Source organism: Cebidichthys violaceus, unplaced genomic scaffold (genome assembly GCF_023349555.1).
Source record: "Cebidichthys violaceus isolate CVI_PGR_0920_01 unplaced genomic scaffold, fCebVio1.0.p SCAF_11, whole genome shotgun sequence".
In the NCBI taxonomy this organism is placed as follows: Eukaryota; Metazoa; Chordata; class Actinopteri; order Perciformes; family Stichaeidae; genus Cebidichthys; species Cebidichthys violaceus.
In genome coordinates this window covers 13,353,787-13,374,132 of record NW_027176274.1, presented here as the reverse complement: position 1 = coordinate 13,374,132, position 20,346 = coordinate 13,353,787, and the positions used below count along the sequence as shown (strand labels likewise).

Genomic DNA, 20,346 nt, shown 5'->3' with positions numbered 1-20,346 from the left:
AACATCAATAGCGTGAGGAAGAATACCGGTTTTTCAAGTGAGACTTCACTGATGCCTCAGGATTTTGTTTAGTATGCATACATGTCCTTCATTTAGGTTCCTTACAATAGGTTTTAAGCCACTTTCTTTAAATCGGATTAAAAGCTTATTTTTATGGAGTAAACAATACAGCACAGATTATTCATGCAGATAAGCCTCAGTTCCTCAAAGTTTCAGTAAAGTCTTTGAGTAAATGGAGAACTGTGCAAAGTTTCAGAGGCTTTAATCACATTATCTGAAATTCTGTACAAGACTTTGAGCTTATAATGTATAATGTGTCTTTCACACACCTGTGCCAGCTCCGAGCCTGACTCCTCCCAGGAAGACATTGCTGGCCAGGGCTTCTTTGTCCCACACGGTGAGCTCCAGGCAGACGTTGTTGAGGTCTCCTGGCTGCAGGCCGCAGTAGGTGAAGGTGTGGTTCCACTGCGGGTTCACACTGCGTCGCTCCACCACCGTCTTGTGCTTGGTTGACTTGTTGCTGTCAGGGAGGAGATATCTGGGAAAAAGAATAAAACTTAACTTTACAATACTCAGGTTGGGGTTTTCCAAAATCACATTGTATCAAGGGAGACATATTTCTTATTAGTATATTTAAACTTGTTTATTCTGAATTCATTTATTACAACGAATAATTGCATAACGTATAAATTATTATTGCCGAGGATCGTGGCTTTAATAGATTTGACTAATTTTACAGATGTGCCCCCCTTCTATAAAACTGTTCCCCAGTCTCGCCCCCATTCAAAAGTTTCCAACCCTCTGAAGAGAGCGTCTCACCCTTTCACAAAAGGATCTGAAGTGCCTCCAGACTTGACTGCAGTTAGATTTTTGGCTCCTTTGACCAGCAGCTCCACCATGCCCCCTTTAGGCAGAGTGAAGCTGCTCGTCTTCTTGCTTTTCAGGAAGCCCTTTTTCACTGAGCGAGGAGGGAAGCAGACACACAGAAAGAACAAACAATCTTCATTTTGAAGGTTTCGGTTTATTTACGTCACACTTGAGAAACGAAACAACTTCGTAGTAAATGCTTTAAATAATGAGGAAAACGCATGCCCCACAGACATACACAAGCACCTTGTACGTACGTAGGCCAAGTACAAACTCAGGACATGTATACTTATATAATCATCACATGGGTTTAACACAGAAAGAGACATTTATATTTATGTTTCAACAAACCACAAATGTATGAATAAGTTAGATAGAAATTCAATCTACAGACACATAATCAAAACGGTCTATTTTTTGTTACATCTCAGCCTCACTCTTGCAGGAGCACTAATTAGAGACACGGAATAAAATTATGAGAAATTATTACATTAAATTGCGTGGAAACATATTTTAGTTTGGATGGGTGAAGGAAATGCTTCATTTTAAATATAGCTCTAAGTTGGAAAAAAAATATATATTTAACCCTGTTACCAAGCAGCATTCCACTGGCCGGTCACTCATTATTACGAACTCATGCTGTGCAAAACCCACAAAACCTACATAAACTTCCAAATATACCAAATATGTCACAGTGAGTTTTGGGGAAATACATATAAAATGATCTGTCGAGCAGTTACTTATAACTCTTTTAAAAAACACAATTTGAGTTAAAACATGCTATATAATATAATATATATTGGTCATCGCAATTATGAATGTACCTTGTACTTGGTCCAGTGGCAGCGTGAGGTTTTTCTCTGCAGGTATGTACTTCAACACGACAGTCAGTTCTCCTTTATACTGCATTGAGGACTCTATATTGCCCTCTGCCTACACAAACATAGTTCATGTCATTAACAACCCTCTCAACCACTTGTCTTTGTGCCTGTTTCTATAACGTAGAAGAAAAAAAACAGCATGCGTGACAACGCTCTGATTGTGGTTTCTACCTTGGGCAGCAGAGAGTACCAGTCCTCTATTTGGGAATCAAACTCCCAGGAGTCAAAGGTCAGCTCCACCTCTCCCAGGAAGCTGTTGTGTCCAAACCGGTCGTGGTGCCACACCGAGACCTGCAGCGTTCGAGTCTCCAGCTGAGAGTGGCTGATCACGTACTGCACAACACAGCAAAAACATGAGCTCAATGATATAAAAGTTTGGAATTCTTGCAATTTGACTTCACATTTCTAGTATATTTCTAGTATATTGATTATTTAGTATATTTCAGCCACTGACCCTCAGATTCTCATTGAAAACAGGGTTAATGGTGTTGGCCTTGATGCTTGTCTTCCTCTTGCTCTGCCGTGACGTATCTGGCAGCAGGTACGTCTTCACATATCTGCCATGAAAAAGACACAGGGACTCAGTCGGGCTCCGCAGGAGGAGATGGACACTTTTTGTTCTTGTTAAATCCAACAACATGCCCCTGAAACACATCCTGGACCAGTCACATTACTCCGAAAATAAAACTGAAAACAATTTTCAAGAAGTCTGATGGTGTTTTTGCAGTCTCACGTGTCTGTGCGTTGCCTCCTCTCGTCTCCTGTGGCCAGGTTGTGACACTCTTTCACCAGGACGTTGAGAGCACCAGTCTTGTAGCTGTAGCTGATGTTCAGCAGGATCTCGCCGCTCACCCGGGCGTTGCCATAGTCACCAGTCTCACTGTACATGCTCATCATGCTGTTTATACTACTCTGTTAGGCAAAGAACAAAGACAAGGAGATGTAGGAGAGGGAGAAGGTCAAGGAGAGTTGAAGAGGTGAGGACAGAACACGACACATGAGATATGAAGCATTAAAGAGAAACGGGGGAAAGACAAAGAAAACAACAACATCGAAAGTATTACAGAACGCTGATGAAACAAGGTAGAAATGAAACAGTTGCAGCCCTTTATGAACTTCAATCTGTGGCAGAGCATGGTAATGTTGAGGGTAAGACTCATGGAAACAGAATCACATTTTAAGTTGCTACAACTGCAGCCCCACAAGGTTGTATACTGTAGACTTCAAAAGATTCGGTGGCCTGCTGAAAAGATATGTAGTGAGCACTGCTCTTAGTGAAGCTTGCCTGGATGAAAATACTGTTGACCAAAATCCAAGAATTCTAGATGAAGATTCACAGTTATATATTGTGCACATCGCAACCTTGCAGTTTGTATTATGTCCCAAAAATACTGTATTATTTGGGTCTCTGGATCTATATAATAATACTGATGAGACAGTAAAATTATTCTTTTCAGGAATAAGAAGTTTTGGAAAGATGAATACATATGAAAGAATGTGTAACAGAGAGGAAAACTTGACCACATTGTTTTATAAATGAACGAGTGAAAGGATGAGGTGGAAATACATAAGTGGCACTGATTTCCATGTGGGATTTATGCTTTTTATAGTTTCAGTGTTATATGTTTCTCTCTTTCTCTGAGAGAGTGACTTTAACCATTCCTTATCGAGCAACCTGCCAATCATTTCCTTGATTAACCTCTTTATTGTTTGGTCTTTGAAATGTCAGAAAATAGTGACAAATACCTGTCACAGTTTTTGAAAGTTCAAGATAATCTCTTTAAAATTGCTTATTTGTTAGAAGAGTGAAAGTTTCCAGTCATGTGGTTAGATTATTATCTGTACCATCCAGACAGTTAACTTTACAATGACTGTCCGACAGTGAGTTTCATAGATTGCCAAATTAGAGATATTGAAAAGCACACTTTGCCTCCTCATGTTGTGTACCTGCAAAACCTATTTCATGAACAAAAGACTCCAATCATTACAAACCCAGCAGGTGATTTTTTTTCTGGCACACATGGCTGTTGTAGCTTTGGGCAGGATTTAAATGGTATAATCCACTGATGATAATATTGCTGTCTGGAGAGCGCTGGGGAAAGAAAGCCAGAATTGAGCCACACTGTGTTTCTTCTACTGGGAAGTCTACCTCACTTATATCCTGCTTGGAGCCAGTGTGATTAATGACCAAAAGTTGAATGTAGGGAGCGTAGACTTAATGGAAAGAGATGGAGCTACCATCACATTTAAAAAAACTCAGTAGACATTAATGAATGCTAGAGATTTGTGCTCTGATGCATTTCTGCTGCATTTTACTGTTTTATCATATAGTGGTGAATATAAATGCATGCACAGACGTGGAAAGGGAAGACTTACAGTCTCAGCATCTGAGTCGGGGATATTGAGGTACCCCCACCTTCTCTCTGAGCCAGGAGTGGAAGACTAGCAGCAGATTAATTTATGAGATAGAGAGGAAGGAGGGAAGGAAGGAAGGAAGGAAGAAAAAAATGGAGAAGGAGATAGGTCTGTGATCTTTGATGTACTAGTCATAGATGCAGGCCCCCCCCCCCCCCCCCCCCCCCTTGAGGAGGAGATACAGAAACCCTGTCTACAGTAGCACAGCCAGAAACACATGGTTGCCATGGTGATGATCAGATAAAACCAGAGATTACAACTCATCTGGAACCACTGGACACACACACACACACACACACACACACACACACACACACACACACACACACACACACACACTCACTCACTCACTCACACACAAACAGTCAGAATGAGGAAGCTATGTAGTTCCTTTGTGATGTTTATATAACAATAATTGTATATATATATATATATATATATATATATATATATATATATATATATATATGTATATATATATATATATTTACATATTTTAGATTTCATAATTCATTCTAGTCACAGTGTTGTAGCCCAAGTGATGAGAGAGACTGAAATATCTCAACAAGCTGTTTGATAAATTGTCATTACATTTTGTACAGATATTAATGGTCCCCAGAGGACGAATCCTATTGACTTGATCCTATTGCGATTTTCTGATTTTTAATCCAGCTTTAATTTGATTTAATTTGTCCACTACTTGTTTTATGACCAAAGATCTAGAAAACTAATAACATTCTCATCAGTCTCAGCTGTAATACTGATAGATATTTCTATTATTTACTATTATTGTTTTGTCCATCCCATTTATATAAATGAGAGTAGTCTAAGTAATAGAAACACCTCTCTGTATAATGCATTACAACTCAACAGCACCACAAACTACATCCTTCATAATGTAATAATATTATAACCTTTGCAAAGGTAGGATTAATTACAGACAGTTGTAGCTAGTGGTACTTAATAAACTGGCTAATATGGTGTATGTGTATTGCTCATTTTGAATCATCAGTAAAACTGAATAAATAGAATAACAATAAAGGTTTCTCTAAAGCTGGAAAAACACAATCTAACCGGTGATAGAAAGTGCAATATTAAATAAATGGCACTAATACTCCGTTGTGCTATCATTATCTATCCAAAGCCCTCCATGAGGTGAATCATGTAACAGCAGGCTGAGTATATTAAAGCTTGATTCAACTATCTGCATAATGTCCCTCATCACCTCCTTGCTCTTCCATTCATACTGAAAACAGGAGCTCAGTGACGGCTCCTAGTCATTTATGAGATGAAATGATAAATGACAGACAGGCAGGACGTCTGTCTCGCCTGTTTTGCTGTGGAGTTCTCAAATTAAATACAACCTCTCACACACACACACACACACACACACACACACACACACACACACACACACACACACACACACACACACAGACTGAACAAGGAGACTGAACAAGTCAGGAAATAAACCAATTATTTAGGGCTATTTGAATTTTCTGCCAGACTTGGTACTTTATAGACCAAGTGACCAAGTCAACTGTGCTCAAGGCCCAAGTGTAAACATGGGAAATCCAGAATTGAGAAATGTGATAATATGCAACAGCATTGACAAACAGAGACCAATATCTAAAATCTTGTGCACATAAAACTATCAGCATAGCTAGATACCACTAGGGGGTAGATGATGTAATATCCAGGTTAATCAACCTAATAATATACCAAAGTAACAACTACATACACAACATCAAAGTACCTTGAAACGTGTGTATTCTCACACGCGCAGCAGTAATCGTTCACATTATGATATTACAAGTTAGTTTATGTAAATGCAGCAGGCTTTCTAAGTGTGCAGCGCCAGAGGAAATTGTTTGTAAAAACAGGCTTACACCATGTTTACACAGTCAACAACAGTACGCAGACGCCTGACTCACACATCAGGTGTATGAGTACATGCACATGTTTGTACTGTATGTGAACACACATCACTTCCCAGAATCTGCTTTTGATGATGTTATGTTTGCACTAGGTTTTTTTACGGGTGTTACCGTTGACAGTGCGTTGCTGAAGCGTCGGTTGGCAGTCTTACTGTGGGCTGACATCAGGGCATCAATGTCTTCCTCCGCATCCTCATCAGAAAACTCCTGCAGATGACAGCATTCAGATTTAATCAAAGAGGAGATGCCATCTGGGAAGCTGGCCAAAACGTCTTGTACAAAGTACAGTTTTCCACACAGCAGGTCTGTGTGGGAGGATGCAGCCAGCGTCCATAAATTCAACCAGACAAGTCAGGACAGAGTGTGGTAATTTGTTTACTTGTTTTTCACGCGCAAAAATCACAATGTCATTGGGTTTGCATCAAACTTGTGAGAATGAATGAATGAGTAAAAAGTAAAATGTGTGTGTGAGTGTGAGTGCCTGCACTATGAATGGAAATGACCATTCAGTAAAAAACGAGACAAAGCAGCCCTATACTGACCATCAGATCCTCCACCTGTTTTCAGCCTACAGCCGTTTAGATGCTTGTCATGCTCTTTGAAGTGAGCTCTGGGGAGAAATTAACATTCAGCCCCACATCTGACGCCTCACGTTGAGTTCATCAGCTCAGATCCTGAGCTTAATATGGACACACAGTATATTAGATCTATGTATTAAAAGGTTACTGAAAAATCTACGTGTTTGTGGTCCTGCGGTGAATTTGTAACAGAAACCAAATCTGTGTGCAGAGTTAGAGCTGAAGGAGGAAGAAGGAAATGGCTGAAGCGGCTTACTGCTTCGTTGAGCCCGGGGACCGAACGGCTCCTGAGACTGAAGGTATCGTCGCTGGGTTCAGAACCAGGAGCTGACAGGTCCATCTCCGAGCGGCTGTGATCTGGAGCAGGAAGGGAGGAAAGGGAGGCGGGGGAGTCAGAAAGACAAAACAAAATAGTTTGAAGGGAGTCAAGGGCCGGAAGGCAAATACAGACACAATACAAGCAGACAGTAAAAGAGAGGGTAGAAACTAATGATTCACTCCAGGTTGTGTGAACTTTACTCTCCATATAACATAAATATACATTTGATGGCCAGATTTATTATATCATGCTGAAAGAGAGGGTCTTAAGCGAACAGGTCACAGGCAAATACCAGCAGGTTCACCAGTTAATTATCCATGTACAGATGTTAGAACAGTGCACAACTGTGTGTATAGGCGTGGGCAATATGACCTCTAATTTTTTCTCATAACACCCAATTTTCTTTCTTAAAAACAAGCTAGGCCTACAAAAGACAAAGGAATAACTTTAACCAAACTAAACTTTTTTTTAATAAATAAAAGATGCCCTTTTGTAAGCCCAAAGAAAAAACTAAATTAAACATATGCTATTCTTCACGCACACACACACACACACACACACACACACACACACACACACACACACACACACACACACACACACACACACACACACACACAAATGCACTAAAGAACCTGTCTGATGTGGCACTATAGAGAAGTATTTCTTGGCCAGAATACAGTGAATTGTGCATTGGATGTGTTTCTAATATGGTTTCTATTCACAAACTCTCCAACGGTGGTTGGACACACTGTCCTCGTCTTAAATGTGATTTATGCTTGCTGCTACAGCAACTACAGCAAACGTGCTGACAGAGCTAACAGTGTTTACCTGAGGGGGAACCAGAGGGTGTGTGCTACGCTTTCGTGCCGACACTGTCGGCCAGGAAAGCGTTATTAGATATAACAGCCGTATGAGAGCAGTGCAGAGCAGCGGCAATGAGCTGATCAGTAAAACACACTCACATGCACTAAAAGGATGGCCAGCTATGTAAACAAAGAACAAAGGATGACCACACACAGAGGAAGGCAGACATTACTGCACTATATATTTGCTGTGAATGTTGTATATTGCACCTTCAAGGGATTCTTAGCTAGCAAGACATGCTAACAATTGCAGTTTATGTCAGTTTAATCGTTTTATAACACTTTGCTTTGCTTGTGTTTCAGATTTTAAAAAGGCTTCAAAAACTCTTTGTGTACAGATTAAACATAATATGTCACTGTAGAGCTGGAAAGCATACTTTTGAACTTTGGAGATTGCATAGCAGTCTTTATGATGATCAAATACTTTCCACGTGGCTCTAGCTCCATACACAAAGACATGAGATTGATATAGATATTTTCATCTAACTCAGAGAAAAAGATAAAGTGAGTCGGTACATTTCCCAAAATAAGTAATGTCAAATACATATGGGCAAAAAAAAAGAGGGAAGTTGAGTAAGATTTGGAAATTGATTAGCAGTGTAAATATGATGCCAAACTGGAAATTCAATGACAAAACAAAATGGTGAGCTATACTGTTTATTACTGAGTATATCATCTGACACATCTGTGGGCGTAAGTGGCGATCCTCCTCTTTTCCAGCTAACGACACTAATTGAGCCATTGAAAAAAAATCCTGACACACTTCTTAGCAGCTGTTATTAGTGGAGATAAAGGCTCTGAAACTGAGAGAGACAAAGTGGAGAACATTAAACTTAAAAAAGTGGAGAGTTCAACTCATAAAGAAAAGCAACAGACAGTGACGGGGGTGTAAGTTAATAATGTTATTTGTGCACACGTTACATCTGCTCCTCACAGACGGAGAAATTTCGTCCTTTATGAGGTCTAAGTTTGCGAGCAGCTGAGTATTTTTGCACAGCTCTGGCTCGACTGTCTAACATCACCTTTGATATGATACGGCTGCCTCTAACACATCCTGAGACTGTGATTCAGATGTTGCAATGGTTGTGAGCTGTGAAGCTGTGAGACAACAGCAGGAGTCATGTCGCTCCAATGTGAAGCAAAAAAAAATAAAAAATGACTGTGATACCTGATGAAACCGAGGCCCTGGACACAGAAATTGTCGGGGTGCCCGAATTTGTCCTGTGATGGCCAGTAGCTTTTTTCTCAGGCGCACTGTCACTGGAGTGTACACTGGCAACGCTCTCCGCTCCATCAGGCTGTGTGCAGAAACAAATCCAACACACCCAAGCTGTTAAAATAAGAATTTGAACCACACAATTTCCCCAGTGTGTTGCTGTATGTGTGTTTGTGTGTATCAGTTGCTGACCCTGACCCTCCGGTTGTCACTGAGAGTGTCTGGAGTTTGGGAACGCAGGTTGTTGGGTACAGTGGGCATCCCTGAGGACTCCAAGGCCTCGGCACCGCCCCTGAAAACCGTAAAGAAACCAGCCATCCCATGATATTCTGTTCATCTTTCATCATGAAATAACATCAATTTAAGTCTTACGTAGTTGTGTAACACTTTTGGGAAACAACCTGCCTGAGGCTCTTTGGCTTCATAAATAACATTTACTCAAACATCAATAGATTCGTTAACGTCACTGACATCTCACTTGACTTTGTGGCTTATTTCTCTTTTGAAATATTTTGCCTTTATGCTTGCATGTGTAAGAAGGATTTGTTGCGCTTTCCATCTAGTTTCAATTAATTCATCATTAGATCTCTTTGGGACTGTATTTTGATGATAAAAATATTATTTGAAATATTTGTATGGAAGTGGTATACAGCACACAGTTCAGTCTGTTCGTAGGTAAGCATGGACACCTGTTGGAACGTGGACTCGGTGCCGAGCGAACACTTCTTACGCTGTGAGCGTCTCCAGCCAAAACAGATTTCACACCGACGCTGTCGACTCCATTCTCCGGCTTCAAGGCCAGTCGGCTGCCTTTTTTATCCATCTTCATCCTTCTACACACACACACACACACACACACACACACACACACACACACATGCACGCACACATACATGAAGCCTGTTATCTACTGTTAACTGGAGATATTCAGTCATGTCCATTATTGCAGAGTTATTACACTGTGTCTCTCTGCTTTATCAAGATTATCTAAGTCACAACTCTACAGTTTGCATCCTGCAGAGGAAATCTAGTAAAGGAGATATTCTAAAAAGGATTTATTTTGTAAAGTATAAATAAAAAAATGATAACACTATTGGCTGATCTTCAGTGGCAAATTTATTTTAGATGTGATAGTCAACTGAAGAACATACCGCAAACCAATAGTTTATACAGCCACGTACGCAAATATTTGAAAAGGAGTGTTTGCATATTAAATAACACATATAAGTCTGTGGGCAATTTCATATTAATATGCTTTGTGCCACACCAGCATACCAACAAAAGCATCTAGTTCAAAGCAGCACTGTGCCGAAGTACAGATAATTGAACTATTTCTCTAATTGTCTTTTACCACGGCATTTACTTGATTGTCAAAATTCTGGCATATGAATCCGATTATTGTCCATTTACATTTTGTGAATGTTGATGCAGATCTAGATTCAAATAAAAGAAGTCCACTTTTTTCGCTCTATGAGTTCTTCCTCGCAATTTTTAATATCATTATTCCTGCAATGATGTTTAATATTTTCTTTAATGATGGGTTATTCCATTCATTAGTCAGAAAATGTTCAGTAATCCCCACTCTCATAAAATAATCACAGCTTCTTGTTATTTTTTAAGTTTTTTGACTGAATCACTGTGATGCCTACAGGTACCATCAGAGTGCAGCCAAGATGTGGAGCGATGCAAGCCGCCACAATCCAATTACTGCTGTGTTGCTTTGCCAAATATATTTTGAAATGCATTCAAAGTCTCTGTAAAATCATATGAGTATCCCCTTGATCTTTTCTAATGCCTTTTGTACTGAGGCGAGTTCTCAACACACTGCAGATTTCATTCAAATGCCGGTTGAGATGATTTTATCCTGTGCACTCTGTTTACTGCATATGTTGCATATCTTGTGTTTTCATGTTGTGTTATTCACTCAGTAAACCCTCTAATATTCAGAACATGTATGTGTTTGCATGAAATTAAACTGAGCTGTTTTATTCTTCCTCTGCTTACCCTTTCCTCCTGGCACCGATGTTAAGTATTGCACTTCTGTTGGATTTCGGGGTGTCGGATCTGTCCGACTCAGAAGGGTTTGACAGGTTTTCTGTTGAATTTTTGTCTGTGACTGGTAATCAAAAACATTGCATTAATGCAACCAGCATATATTCTACACTACTCCACATAATCATTATGGTTTGGGTAAGAGGACATTAGTGGTGAAACTCACTGGTTGGGCTACTCATGATTGTCTGTTTGATCACGTCGCTGCTCGGCACTCCCTGCTCAAAGCGCTTGGACCGCTCCTCCAGGAACCACTCTCCTGTTACCACCTTGAGCTCCCTGCAAACACACAAACATTACTGGGAGCCTCAACATACAAAAGGCCACCCAGACTAAGATATCGTCAATCAGTGAGTTATCGGTGTTTCTGCAGGGGTCAGTATGTAAAATGTAAGACTTTTAAAGACTTTTTTTGATATCATCTGTTTCACAGTCATACCAGCCAAAGTTTAAAAAATATTAACCAACCAGTAGGGAGGATAAGACGAAGAATAGTTTACCAAGTGCATGAAGGTTTTTGACAACACATTGTTGTCAGTACTTCCTCACTGTATATAACAATAATTCATAATAATATCATTAATTAAACATTAGACACAAACTAGAACTGAATAAAAAACAGAAAATGGATATATGGATAAACCAAAAGTAAAAAAAACACATTTATTTTTCTTATAACTAACACTACTGACTACTGCAGGCTATAAAATACACTAGGATTAAATTAACTTTCCCTCTGGCCTTTTGTTGTTGTACGACTGTTCAGGACCTGCAGATACCCTAGATAAAGATTGATTCGTGTAACCACTTTCTCCCCTTCTGCTGGAGTTTCACTAATTCAGTCCATTTCTTCATTTCTTTCTGTGGGTTACACGAGTAGTTGGAGAGAGCCAAAACATTGCTACTAGCACACAAGCAAAAAGGTTTTACTTCTCACACAAAAACATTTCGTGGTCACAGTGTGATTATTCAGACCGGCAGCAGTGGAGGACTTGATAAGATATATATGCTACAGTATTTCTGGGATTGATATATATTTTTATTGCGTGAATGTTGAGTGTGCAGAGCGACTGTAGAAAGATCCTACGGCTGATCGATTTTCAACAACAGACACACAACCCTGATGTTTATAAGTAATTATTCAGTTAGCTCTTAACAGTTCATTGTAGCAGAGCTGTAAATATCTCACATTACTTCTTTGTCTAGAATGTATAAACCCTCAAAGTGGGTGCCACAAATAAAGGTCTTTAGTGCTCAAAAGGGTTTTTGGGGGGTTGGTCATTATTCTTTTAAGCCCTGTAGAAGATGACAGCGCTGAAACACCCGAAGCCCTCACTGACAAATGGAGACATATGTGGTGTCATTAACCATCTGATCCGAACCATCTGGAGTCAATTGCTCTTCTAAACAATAGGCTGTTTTTGCTCTTACGAGATCTTGGCACAAACGTTACATCTCCACTGGCGTCTTTTGGAAGATGTAACGCGGCAGTCGTCGCAGACGCGCAGCTGACACTCCTTGCAGAGATCTCCACGGCCGAAGATGAGGCCCAAACTCTTCATGCAGCGAGCGCACTGTCGCTCCTCCACCTCCTGGGGCCGACGGGACCCTTTCCGTTTGATCTCCAGCAGCTCATTCTTCAGCTTCCTGCAGGCAAGAAAAAAGAAAATATAAAGGGACATTAAGAAAACTCTGTAGTATGAACGTTAAAACTTGCAATACTGAAGTCCTCACCGTATCCTCTTGTCCTCTCGCTTCCTCAATTTCTCATCTTTCTGCAGCACCTTCAGGATCATGTCTCTTTCATGTTCCAGGAGATAGGAGAGGTTGAGATCCTCCCCGACCTGCTCCATTTGTCCCTCAGTGTACACTTGGTCGATGAAATCACCAAAGCAAAGATGTTGCAGGAAAGACGTCTGAATGAGCTACATTATGCTTCAAAAAGCTCCTCTTTCTGTAATTTTCTGCTCACGATTGGGTTGTTGTTCTTTTAGCGCCAACATAGTCCAAACTTTGTCCCGCTGGCGTTTCCTCCTCTGACATCTGTTTCTTAGGGAAGCTGACAAGAGCTGACCACTCTCAGGAAGCCTAAATGAGGTCAAACAGACACAATAGAAAGTTAGTAAAACATGACTGACATTAATAACTCATTAATGAAAAATATAAATATAAGGGTTGACAATAAAAGTCCTGGTTTAAGAGCTTATTTTTTCTAATGTTTATTAAAGCATTTATTAAAATAAGACAATGATTTACAAGATGACAAGAGGAAGCACAAGTAATTGGTAGACATTCGACAGCTCTACAGCAGCTTAACAAGCTCCCAATTAGGCTCCAAGCCTGACATTCAGAGCACAACACCCACATTTCTCAGCTTCTATTAGCAAAGCTCTATCTTTCCTGAAATTCATGACAAGACAAGGTCTAATTATCTTCACACCTTAATGTCAATGCTCTCAGTTAAATAACATTAATTTGGCAGATACTAAAGAGGGATGGAAATCAGTCAGTCTGCAGGTCCCCCACTTTTGATCCGGACTGAAATATCTCAACAACTTGGATGGATCTAGGTCAATACACACACACACACACACACACACACACACACACACACACACACACACACACACACAATACCTCAGGGAAGATAACATATGCGCACCACTGCAGTCTTAGTCAATGAGTCGACTAATCGATCTCTTTGGTCTTAGACAACTAAAATTTCTTTAGTCGATTAGTCAGTGTTAATGCCAAGTGACTTGTTTCTAAGAAACAAGTCAGATGTGCTCTTGTTTTTACAAGAGCACATCTCTTGTAAAAACAAGATTTAAAGTTGTGCTTTTGTGTGATTCTTTGTTGAGAATCTGATAACTGTCTATTAAATCAATGAATCTATATGTCGACAAAATTGTATAAATTTCAGTCAAATAAGAATTTCTTTGGTTGTTCTTTGGTTTGAATGCTATACATGAACACACTCGATTCACAATCTAGCTGTTATGCTGATCGGGTGAACTACCGCTAATAACCTGATTTGCACAAAAATAGCCATCCATGCTTTCAATAAAACCGACCAAGAAGATCAGAAACTAATATATATGGGAGGACAGGGACAGAATTCTGCCAGTGCTTGTGTAAATTAAGTTGGGAAATAAAAATTGAATGGAGTGGAGGGATCTGCATAAGCCCACACCAGCCTCCTTCAGTCCTTATTCATCACTGTCTCTTTCATCCTCGCCCTTTCTTCTCTCGCCTCTTCCCTTCACTTAACATGAATTAGCACTAATGAACTGGCAGACATCATCTCAGCTTCATTTGCAACCAAAGGCACACCATGACATCAGTGATTATAGCGTTTTAAGATGAACTGCAGCTGCATTGTAGCCGATGAAGAGATCTTTCTTCACCTTGGGAATGAGATGGATTTAATACAGGAAATAATGTAGATTTAAAGATACCTTTGCATTTAAAATACTTAACTGCTGAATATAAATAACTCTTATGATTCAATGACTGTGACTTCTCCTGGAAGGCAAGGCAACTTCAGCACATTTCAGCAACAAGGCAATTCAAAGCGTTTTTCGGCGACCACAAAAGGCCTTCCTTAGGGTGTAACCTTACTTTTGGTCTTATCTGTGTTGGGCATCACCCGAAGTTGCACAAGAGTCTTCTCTGTGGTGCTGTGGGGGTTTACAAACACACCACAGTGTTATTATCTCAAATCTAATGGTCAACCACTCACGTCAACAGTGGACAAAACTAGCAGCTCTGAGAGGCTGTTTTGCATGTATTTCGTCAGATATTGGACATATTTTACCTGATGGTGGCACTAAATTAAAAGTTGGGGTATTATCAGAGTCATTACAATGCATCCTGTAGGAAGCATGCATCTATGAACAGAATTTCATGGCAGATCATCCAATAATTGATTCGATATTTTAATATGGGCCAAAGTTGTGGATTGACAGACCGTTCCATCCAGAGCCAGTGAGGCTAAAAGAAAAAAACCTTGGTAGCTTTGTAATGAGCATTTTTTATGAGCATGAGTCTTACTTCCTGGTAGGGATACCCCCCCCCCCCCCCCCGCTAAAGCTAAATTTAAGGTATAAATGATGATTTAATTGACAGACCTCAATCAATGATATGAGTCACTGATTGTACCTGGTCATATGCAATCCTTTTCATTTATGTGTGGTTCAACGTTATTCACAGTATTGTTCATTATATTCTTTATTCATTCCCTTCCTTTTGTTTATTTTATTGCTTATTCATTTATTAGTCGTTTAGTTTATAAATAACTTGATAATTTGATTTGTGTGTATATGAAATAATAGGTCCCTGTACACCTTGAGAAGAACTCTGTAGATTTAATTGACTAATAACAAATTTGGAAGTTTTCTCAATTTTTCCAAAATTGGGTGGTATCCAAAAATGTAAAATAAGTCAAACTAATGGTGGCTTGTGGCGTAGGCTCAGTACCATCATTCTTTTATACTAATGTATTGGTTTATAAATCTGAATTAAATCATTAATAATAGTTACATAAATTGATATTAATTCATTATTATGTATTAAATCTGCTACCAGCGACAACGCTACAATACACAAACACATGCATAGATTGCCAGTTGTCCTCACACAAATACTCACTGTCTGTGTGGGACAGAGCTGCAGTCCAAGTGTCCAACTGATCCACTTCTTAGGTGCACTAGGACTGTTGCATTAAACTACATTAGTTTTGGCTAGGTTTTTTAAAAAAACTGGCAAGTAGTAGTGTATATAAAGCAAGGAAGCCAAAAATGCAGACTATAACCACACAGAAAATTGTGGTAGCCAAGCAACTGTGCTACATGATACTCCTGGCGTACTGGATTGACTTCAACAATCAATAAAGAAAAACTAATATTTATCTGAGCATCTTTCATATTACAGTTGTGCCGTGAGAGCACAACAGTATCTCAGAGTTTGAATTGTGTGCTGCAGTAGGCGTGAGTCCTGACGCAGCCCTCCCTGAGTACACACTGCACACATTCCCGCTGCCGCTCTTGCTGCCCTGAGCAAACACGAGTCATGAGACAGTTAAACTTTGGCTGAGCGGCGGAAACACACTTGCTTCTCAGCTATGCACTAATAACAAAGCTCCAAGCAAAGCTCGGTGACCTTCTCAACACAGTGCGGGGAACGTTTTCATCTTTTCCACAATTCACATTGTTCAAACATGGAATGGATCGTTTTTGTCACCAAGTCTGTGCTCCACCGGGGCACATCTGGCCACAAAGCCACATTGTAATCATACTTGGTGTTTTGTAACTATGTGGCATTTTACCACCTGTCAGTGTGGTGTGTTTCTGCAGGTGGCCAGGCTTATAGACAGCAGAACCAATTAAAGACCACAGATGTGCTGGGAGCAGCTGGACTCCAGTTGGCAGAGACGCAAAGTAGACTTGGATGAGAAATGAACATGGGATAAACACGTTATCAATAAAATGCATTCATTACTGAACAGTCAATGGGCAGACAAAGGAACAGAGATACCAGGCAAAATATGAGCGTTTCAGTTATGATCCAGGCCACAGCTGGATTGTGTGTAGCTCAATACTGGACTGTTCTGCTAGGAAGGAAGGAGGAAAACCTTCAAATGTAAATTGTGTAATGAGGAAAACAGTGTAAGATGTTCTGACATTGCAAATCCCTTCGACCCTCGCACTTTTCTAGTTACCTCCATGATCATTTTTAATGCCATTATATTGTTATAGTGCTGCACTTTGGCGTCTCACCATAACACAAACAAGTTGTCCCCTCCAGCCATCAGTGCTCCTGTGATTCAAACAACAAACATCTGTCCTCTCCAGGTGCTTATCCTTGTGTATTGCATTGCCATTGTGATACAATACTAACACAGATGGGGATGGTCAGACCTCTTGAAGCTGGCATATGCTGCTAACTGGAACTCTGGTTTAACTGGAAGTCTTTGTGAATGTGATTTGGGCCCTTGAGCATTACGCTGCACACAATACACGTCTGAGTATACGCCCACATCCGAACTAACTCGCAAATGGGAGAAGTATGTCCATTCCTTTAACTGTGTGGGTTTTCTCCAGTTTCTTCCTGCAGTCCAAAGACATGCAGGTTGCAACTCAAAATTATCGTGAATGTGAATAGTTGTCTGTGTCTATGTGTCAGCCCTGTGATTGGTACACCGCCCCCACATTTTAAATTGAAAATTCATCAGCTATGACTCCTGCTTTAGTCTTGTTATTTCAGCAAGGGGCAGCACAGATCTGTTTTGCCTTAAAGATAATGAATAAATCATACAGTAGCTCTTTAACCTCGTGTCAGCAGATTCTCCATCTCCTGGGGGGGATAATGCTTTTCCAGATAATTTATGTTTTCTAGCATCTTCACTACCACGCAATGTTGACAGAGGTGGCGACAGTGTGAAGAGCAGCATGTCCAGACCATCAATAAGTTATTAAAATTATACAAGTTCCATGTAACAGACAGCTGCACAAGTCTGTTAACCTTTATTCTGTCTAGATGTTGTTTTTTTCCCGGGTGGGTAGGAGCTACACACCATGGCTCTCCTTCGTTTTAATGTATAACCCTGACATCTCCCAGTGGTATGTACGTTTTCCTCTTGAATCATTAATGTCAGACGGCAGTAGACTGATGATGAGTGGCAGAGAGCGTCTCTGGTGACCATAAAACAGCAGGTCACTTTAGCTCAACCAGAGACCTCTTTCTGCTGGCCAATAAAGACTTTTACATGGTCCACACACTCACTCACACACAGAATAGCAGACATGTATAAGTGTCAAAAATATTAATTATTCATCAGAAAAGGTCCATAACAACAAATCTCACAGCTTCTCACCGGTGCCATGACACACACAAGAGAATATCACATATTCTATTATATTTTATCTCTGCTTTGGTAGTTTCTGCTATATCAAGTAGGGGCTGTTTTCTTTTACTTAAATTGCTATCCGACATCCATGCATATATGCTGCATTCATGCCGTGTGGGAGATTCCATAATTACCAGTTTACTGTCAACTTGTATCACATCAACAAGTCGTGATTACAACTGGAAAAAAAAGCTGAAATATGTCCAACTTGGTGCTAAATTATATGGAATTATATGGAAGTGCTGGATGACAAAAGTCTGTAATTCAAGGTAATAAAACGATTCATCTGGTGGTATAATATATATTTCAACCATCATTGAATTTATCCTGCTAATGAGTATTGTCTATTTAGCCAAAGCACTATTTTAACAGATTTTGGAGATAAATATCATGACAATGACAGATGTAGCTGATGATCAAAGAACAGCAACTCTCAGCAGACACAAAATTCAATTGCTTTTCTACGTAGAAGGACGAGATGAGGCACAATCAGATTTACCCGTAGTGGGTCTAAAACAGTGTCTCTACAGACTGAGAGAGCTCTTCATAAAGCAGTAAGCAAGAGTGCTTCAGAGTGCAGTGCAGGTTGTGACAAAGATCCATATGGATGTTGTTGCACTTCAAAATGGTTTCCAGCTTGCACAGCTTATCTCAATTTAAAGGAAATGAAGCAAATAAGATTCATCCAGCCATCTCAGCCGTGCAGCTTCCTGCATGTAATCTGCTTCCTGAGATCGGATGTGGGAACTGTGTTCACAGCGAGGTGTGAAATCAATAGGCGGCCACCGCTCTCACAGAGAACTCGAGATGAGATCTGGCGTGCTGGAGGAGACTGGCGAGGTTTTTGGGAAGAGACATTGGGATGGAGGAGAATTTTATATGACGGGTTTTACAGAGTGGAAAGTATCCCTGCTTATGAGTACTTTTCACTGAAGTGGTGACCCCTCTGTTTGTCTCTCTCTTTTTCTGTTGCTTGCTTCGTTGCTCTCAGAGAGACACACACACACACACACACACACACACACACACACACACACATACACACACACAATACCTCAGGGAAGATAACATATCCGCACCACTGCAGTGCTCTAATAACCCTTTCTCTCAGCCTGGAGACCTGTCAGACACCCTGTCTATGTCACTGCTAATCAAGCAAGGACCTGTCTGCAAATACTCCTCTTCATCCTGCGGACTCTCTGCCTGTCAATAACTCTGCTGAAACACAGAGACCATCGTGGTTGGTCAATCAGAATCCAATTTGAAACCTTAATTACTTGGCAGGCTCAAAGCTAATGAAGCGACTTAAGACAGCGAAATAAATAACTCACCTTCGTCAAGCCTGCCACTTTGTATAACGGTGACTTGCATTCTGTCCTCACCAGATTTGACCTTTTGTCTCTGATTATAAGTCTACAGGGAGGGTGAAGATGTCAAACTACAGCTGAGGGAAAGATCCAGCAGAACAACAACCAATCCTTTGCCCTTATCTCTAAACTGGCTGTCTGCAAATTCTACAGCACAGGAGAGAGGGTCAACTCTGTAAAGGCTGGGGTACGCTTGAAAAAAACTATTTTACGTGTCTGAAGGCAAAATTGATGGTAGTTGCTATAAAGAGCCTCGCTCGAAGCCATGGGGATGAAATGACGGCTGTCACAGAGAGGGGCGAGACACAATCTCTCAAATGGGGAAGCGCACATCTTCTGACAGTCTCTCCTAAAAAAGGCATTCACGGTGTTTCACTGGTTTGTAGACAAGAAAAGTCATTGTTGGAATGTCCGTTTCAGAAAGATAAAAATATTGTCGGATGCAAAGTGTCTGTATGCTTCAACTGTAGTCCTTGTCTGCCGGTCAAAGATCTTTCCAAAGTTGGAATTGGGGGAGCTGTGGAGAAAGTACGCAGCGTCTCAAATTCTTTCTGTTTTTTAATTGTTCACACATCTACTTACATCAGATTTCCTATGTACAGCCGAGTGCTGTCATAAAGTGTGCGATATTAACCCCATTTGAACAATTATCTCATCTCCACCCTCTCTGACGCACCAGCTCTGGTGTGGCCGTTTGGAAACACAAAAAACACTTCCGACGTCCGTTGTACAAACTACTTTGTTTCAAGCATAATGATGACTGCAGATCCCCACCCACATTTCAGTACTCCACTTGAGTGCGGTTTTGAGGTATTACTTGTGTATTTTTATTTCATGCCACTTCATACTTATAGTCCTCTTCATTTCAGAAGGAATAATTGAACTTTTTACTCCACGTCAAATATCTGACAGCTTTAGCTACTAGGATTAAGCAGCTACTA

The 20,346-nt window shown here is 40.3% G+C and overlaps 1 protein-coding gene across 3 annotated transcripts in view; it reads right to left on the bottom strand.

Annotated features, from left to right (window-relative positions):
- sytl5 (synaptotagmin-like 5) overlaps positions 1-20,346 on the bottom strand; it is a 33,354-nt gene that overhangs the window by 2,789 nt on the left and 10,219 nt on the right. Inside the window, exons 2-17 of one of the 3 annotated variants that reach the window (XM_068704938.1) lie at positions 12,866-13,219; positions 12,563-12,778; positions 11,298-11,410; positions 11,084-11,195; positions 9,769-9,912; positions 9,272-9,371; positions 9,032-9,161; positions 6,935-7,035; positions 6,212-6,307; positions 4,125-4,190; positions 2,482-2,660; positions 2,203-2,305; positions 1,920-2,081; positions 1,692-1,800; positions 820-958; positions 330-538 (exon numbers count right to left, since the gene is read on the bottom strand). In XM_068704938.1, the coding sequence (XP_068561039.1) occupies positions 330-538; positions 820-958; positions 1,692-1,800; positions 1,920-2,081; positions 2,203-2,305; positions 2,482-2,660; positions 4,125-4,190; positions 6,212-6,307; positions 6,935-7,035; positions 9,032-9,161; positions 9,272-9,371; positions 9,769-9,912; positions 11,084-11,195; positions 11,298-11,410; positions 12,563-12,778; positions 12,866-12,984 (2,098 nt within the window). In that variant the 5' untranslated portion in view covers positions 12,985-13,219. The remainder of the gene's footprint in view (positions 1-329; positions 539-819; positions 959-1,691; positions 1,801-1,919; positions 2,082-2,202; positions 2,306-2,481; positions 2,661-4,124; positions 4,191-6,211; positions 6,308-6,934; positions 7,036-9,031; positions 9,162-9,271; positions 9,372-9,768; positions 9,913-11,083; positions 11,196-11,297; positions 11,411-12,562; positions 12,779-12,865; positions 13,220-20,346) is intronic. The other 2 variants (XM_068704939.1, XM_068704940.1) reach the window with 2 other exon arrangements.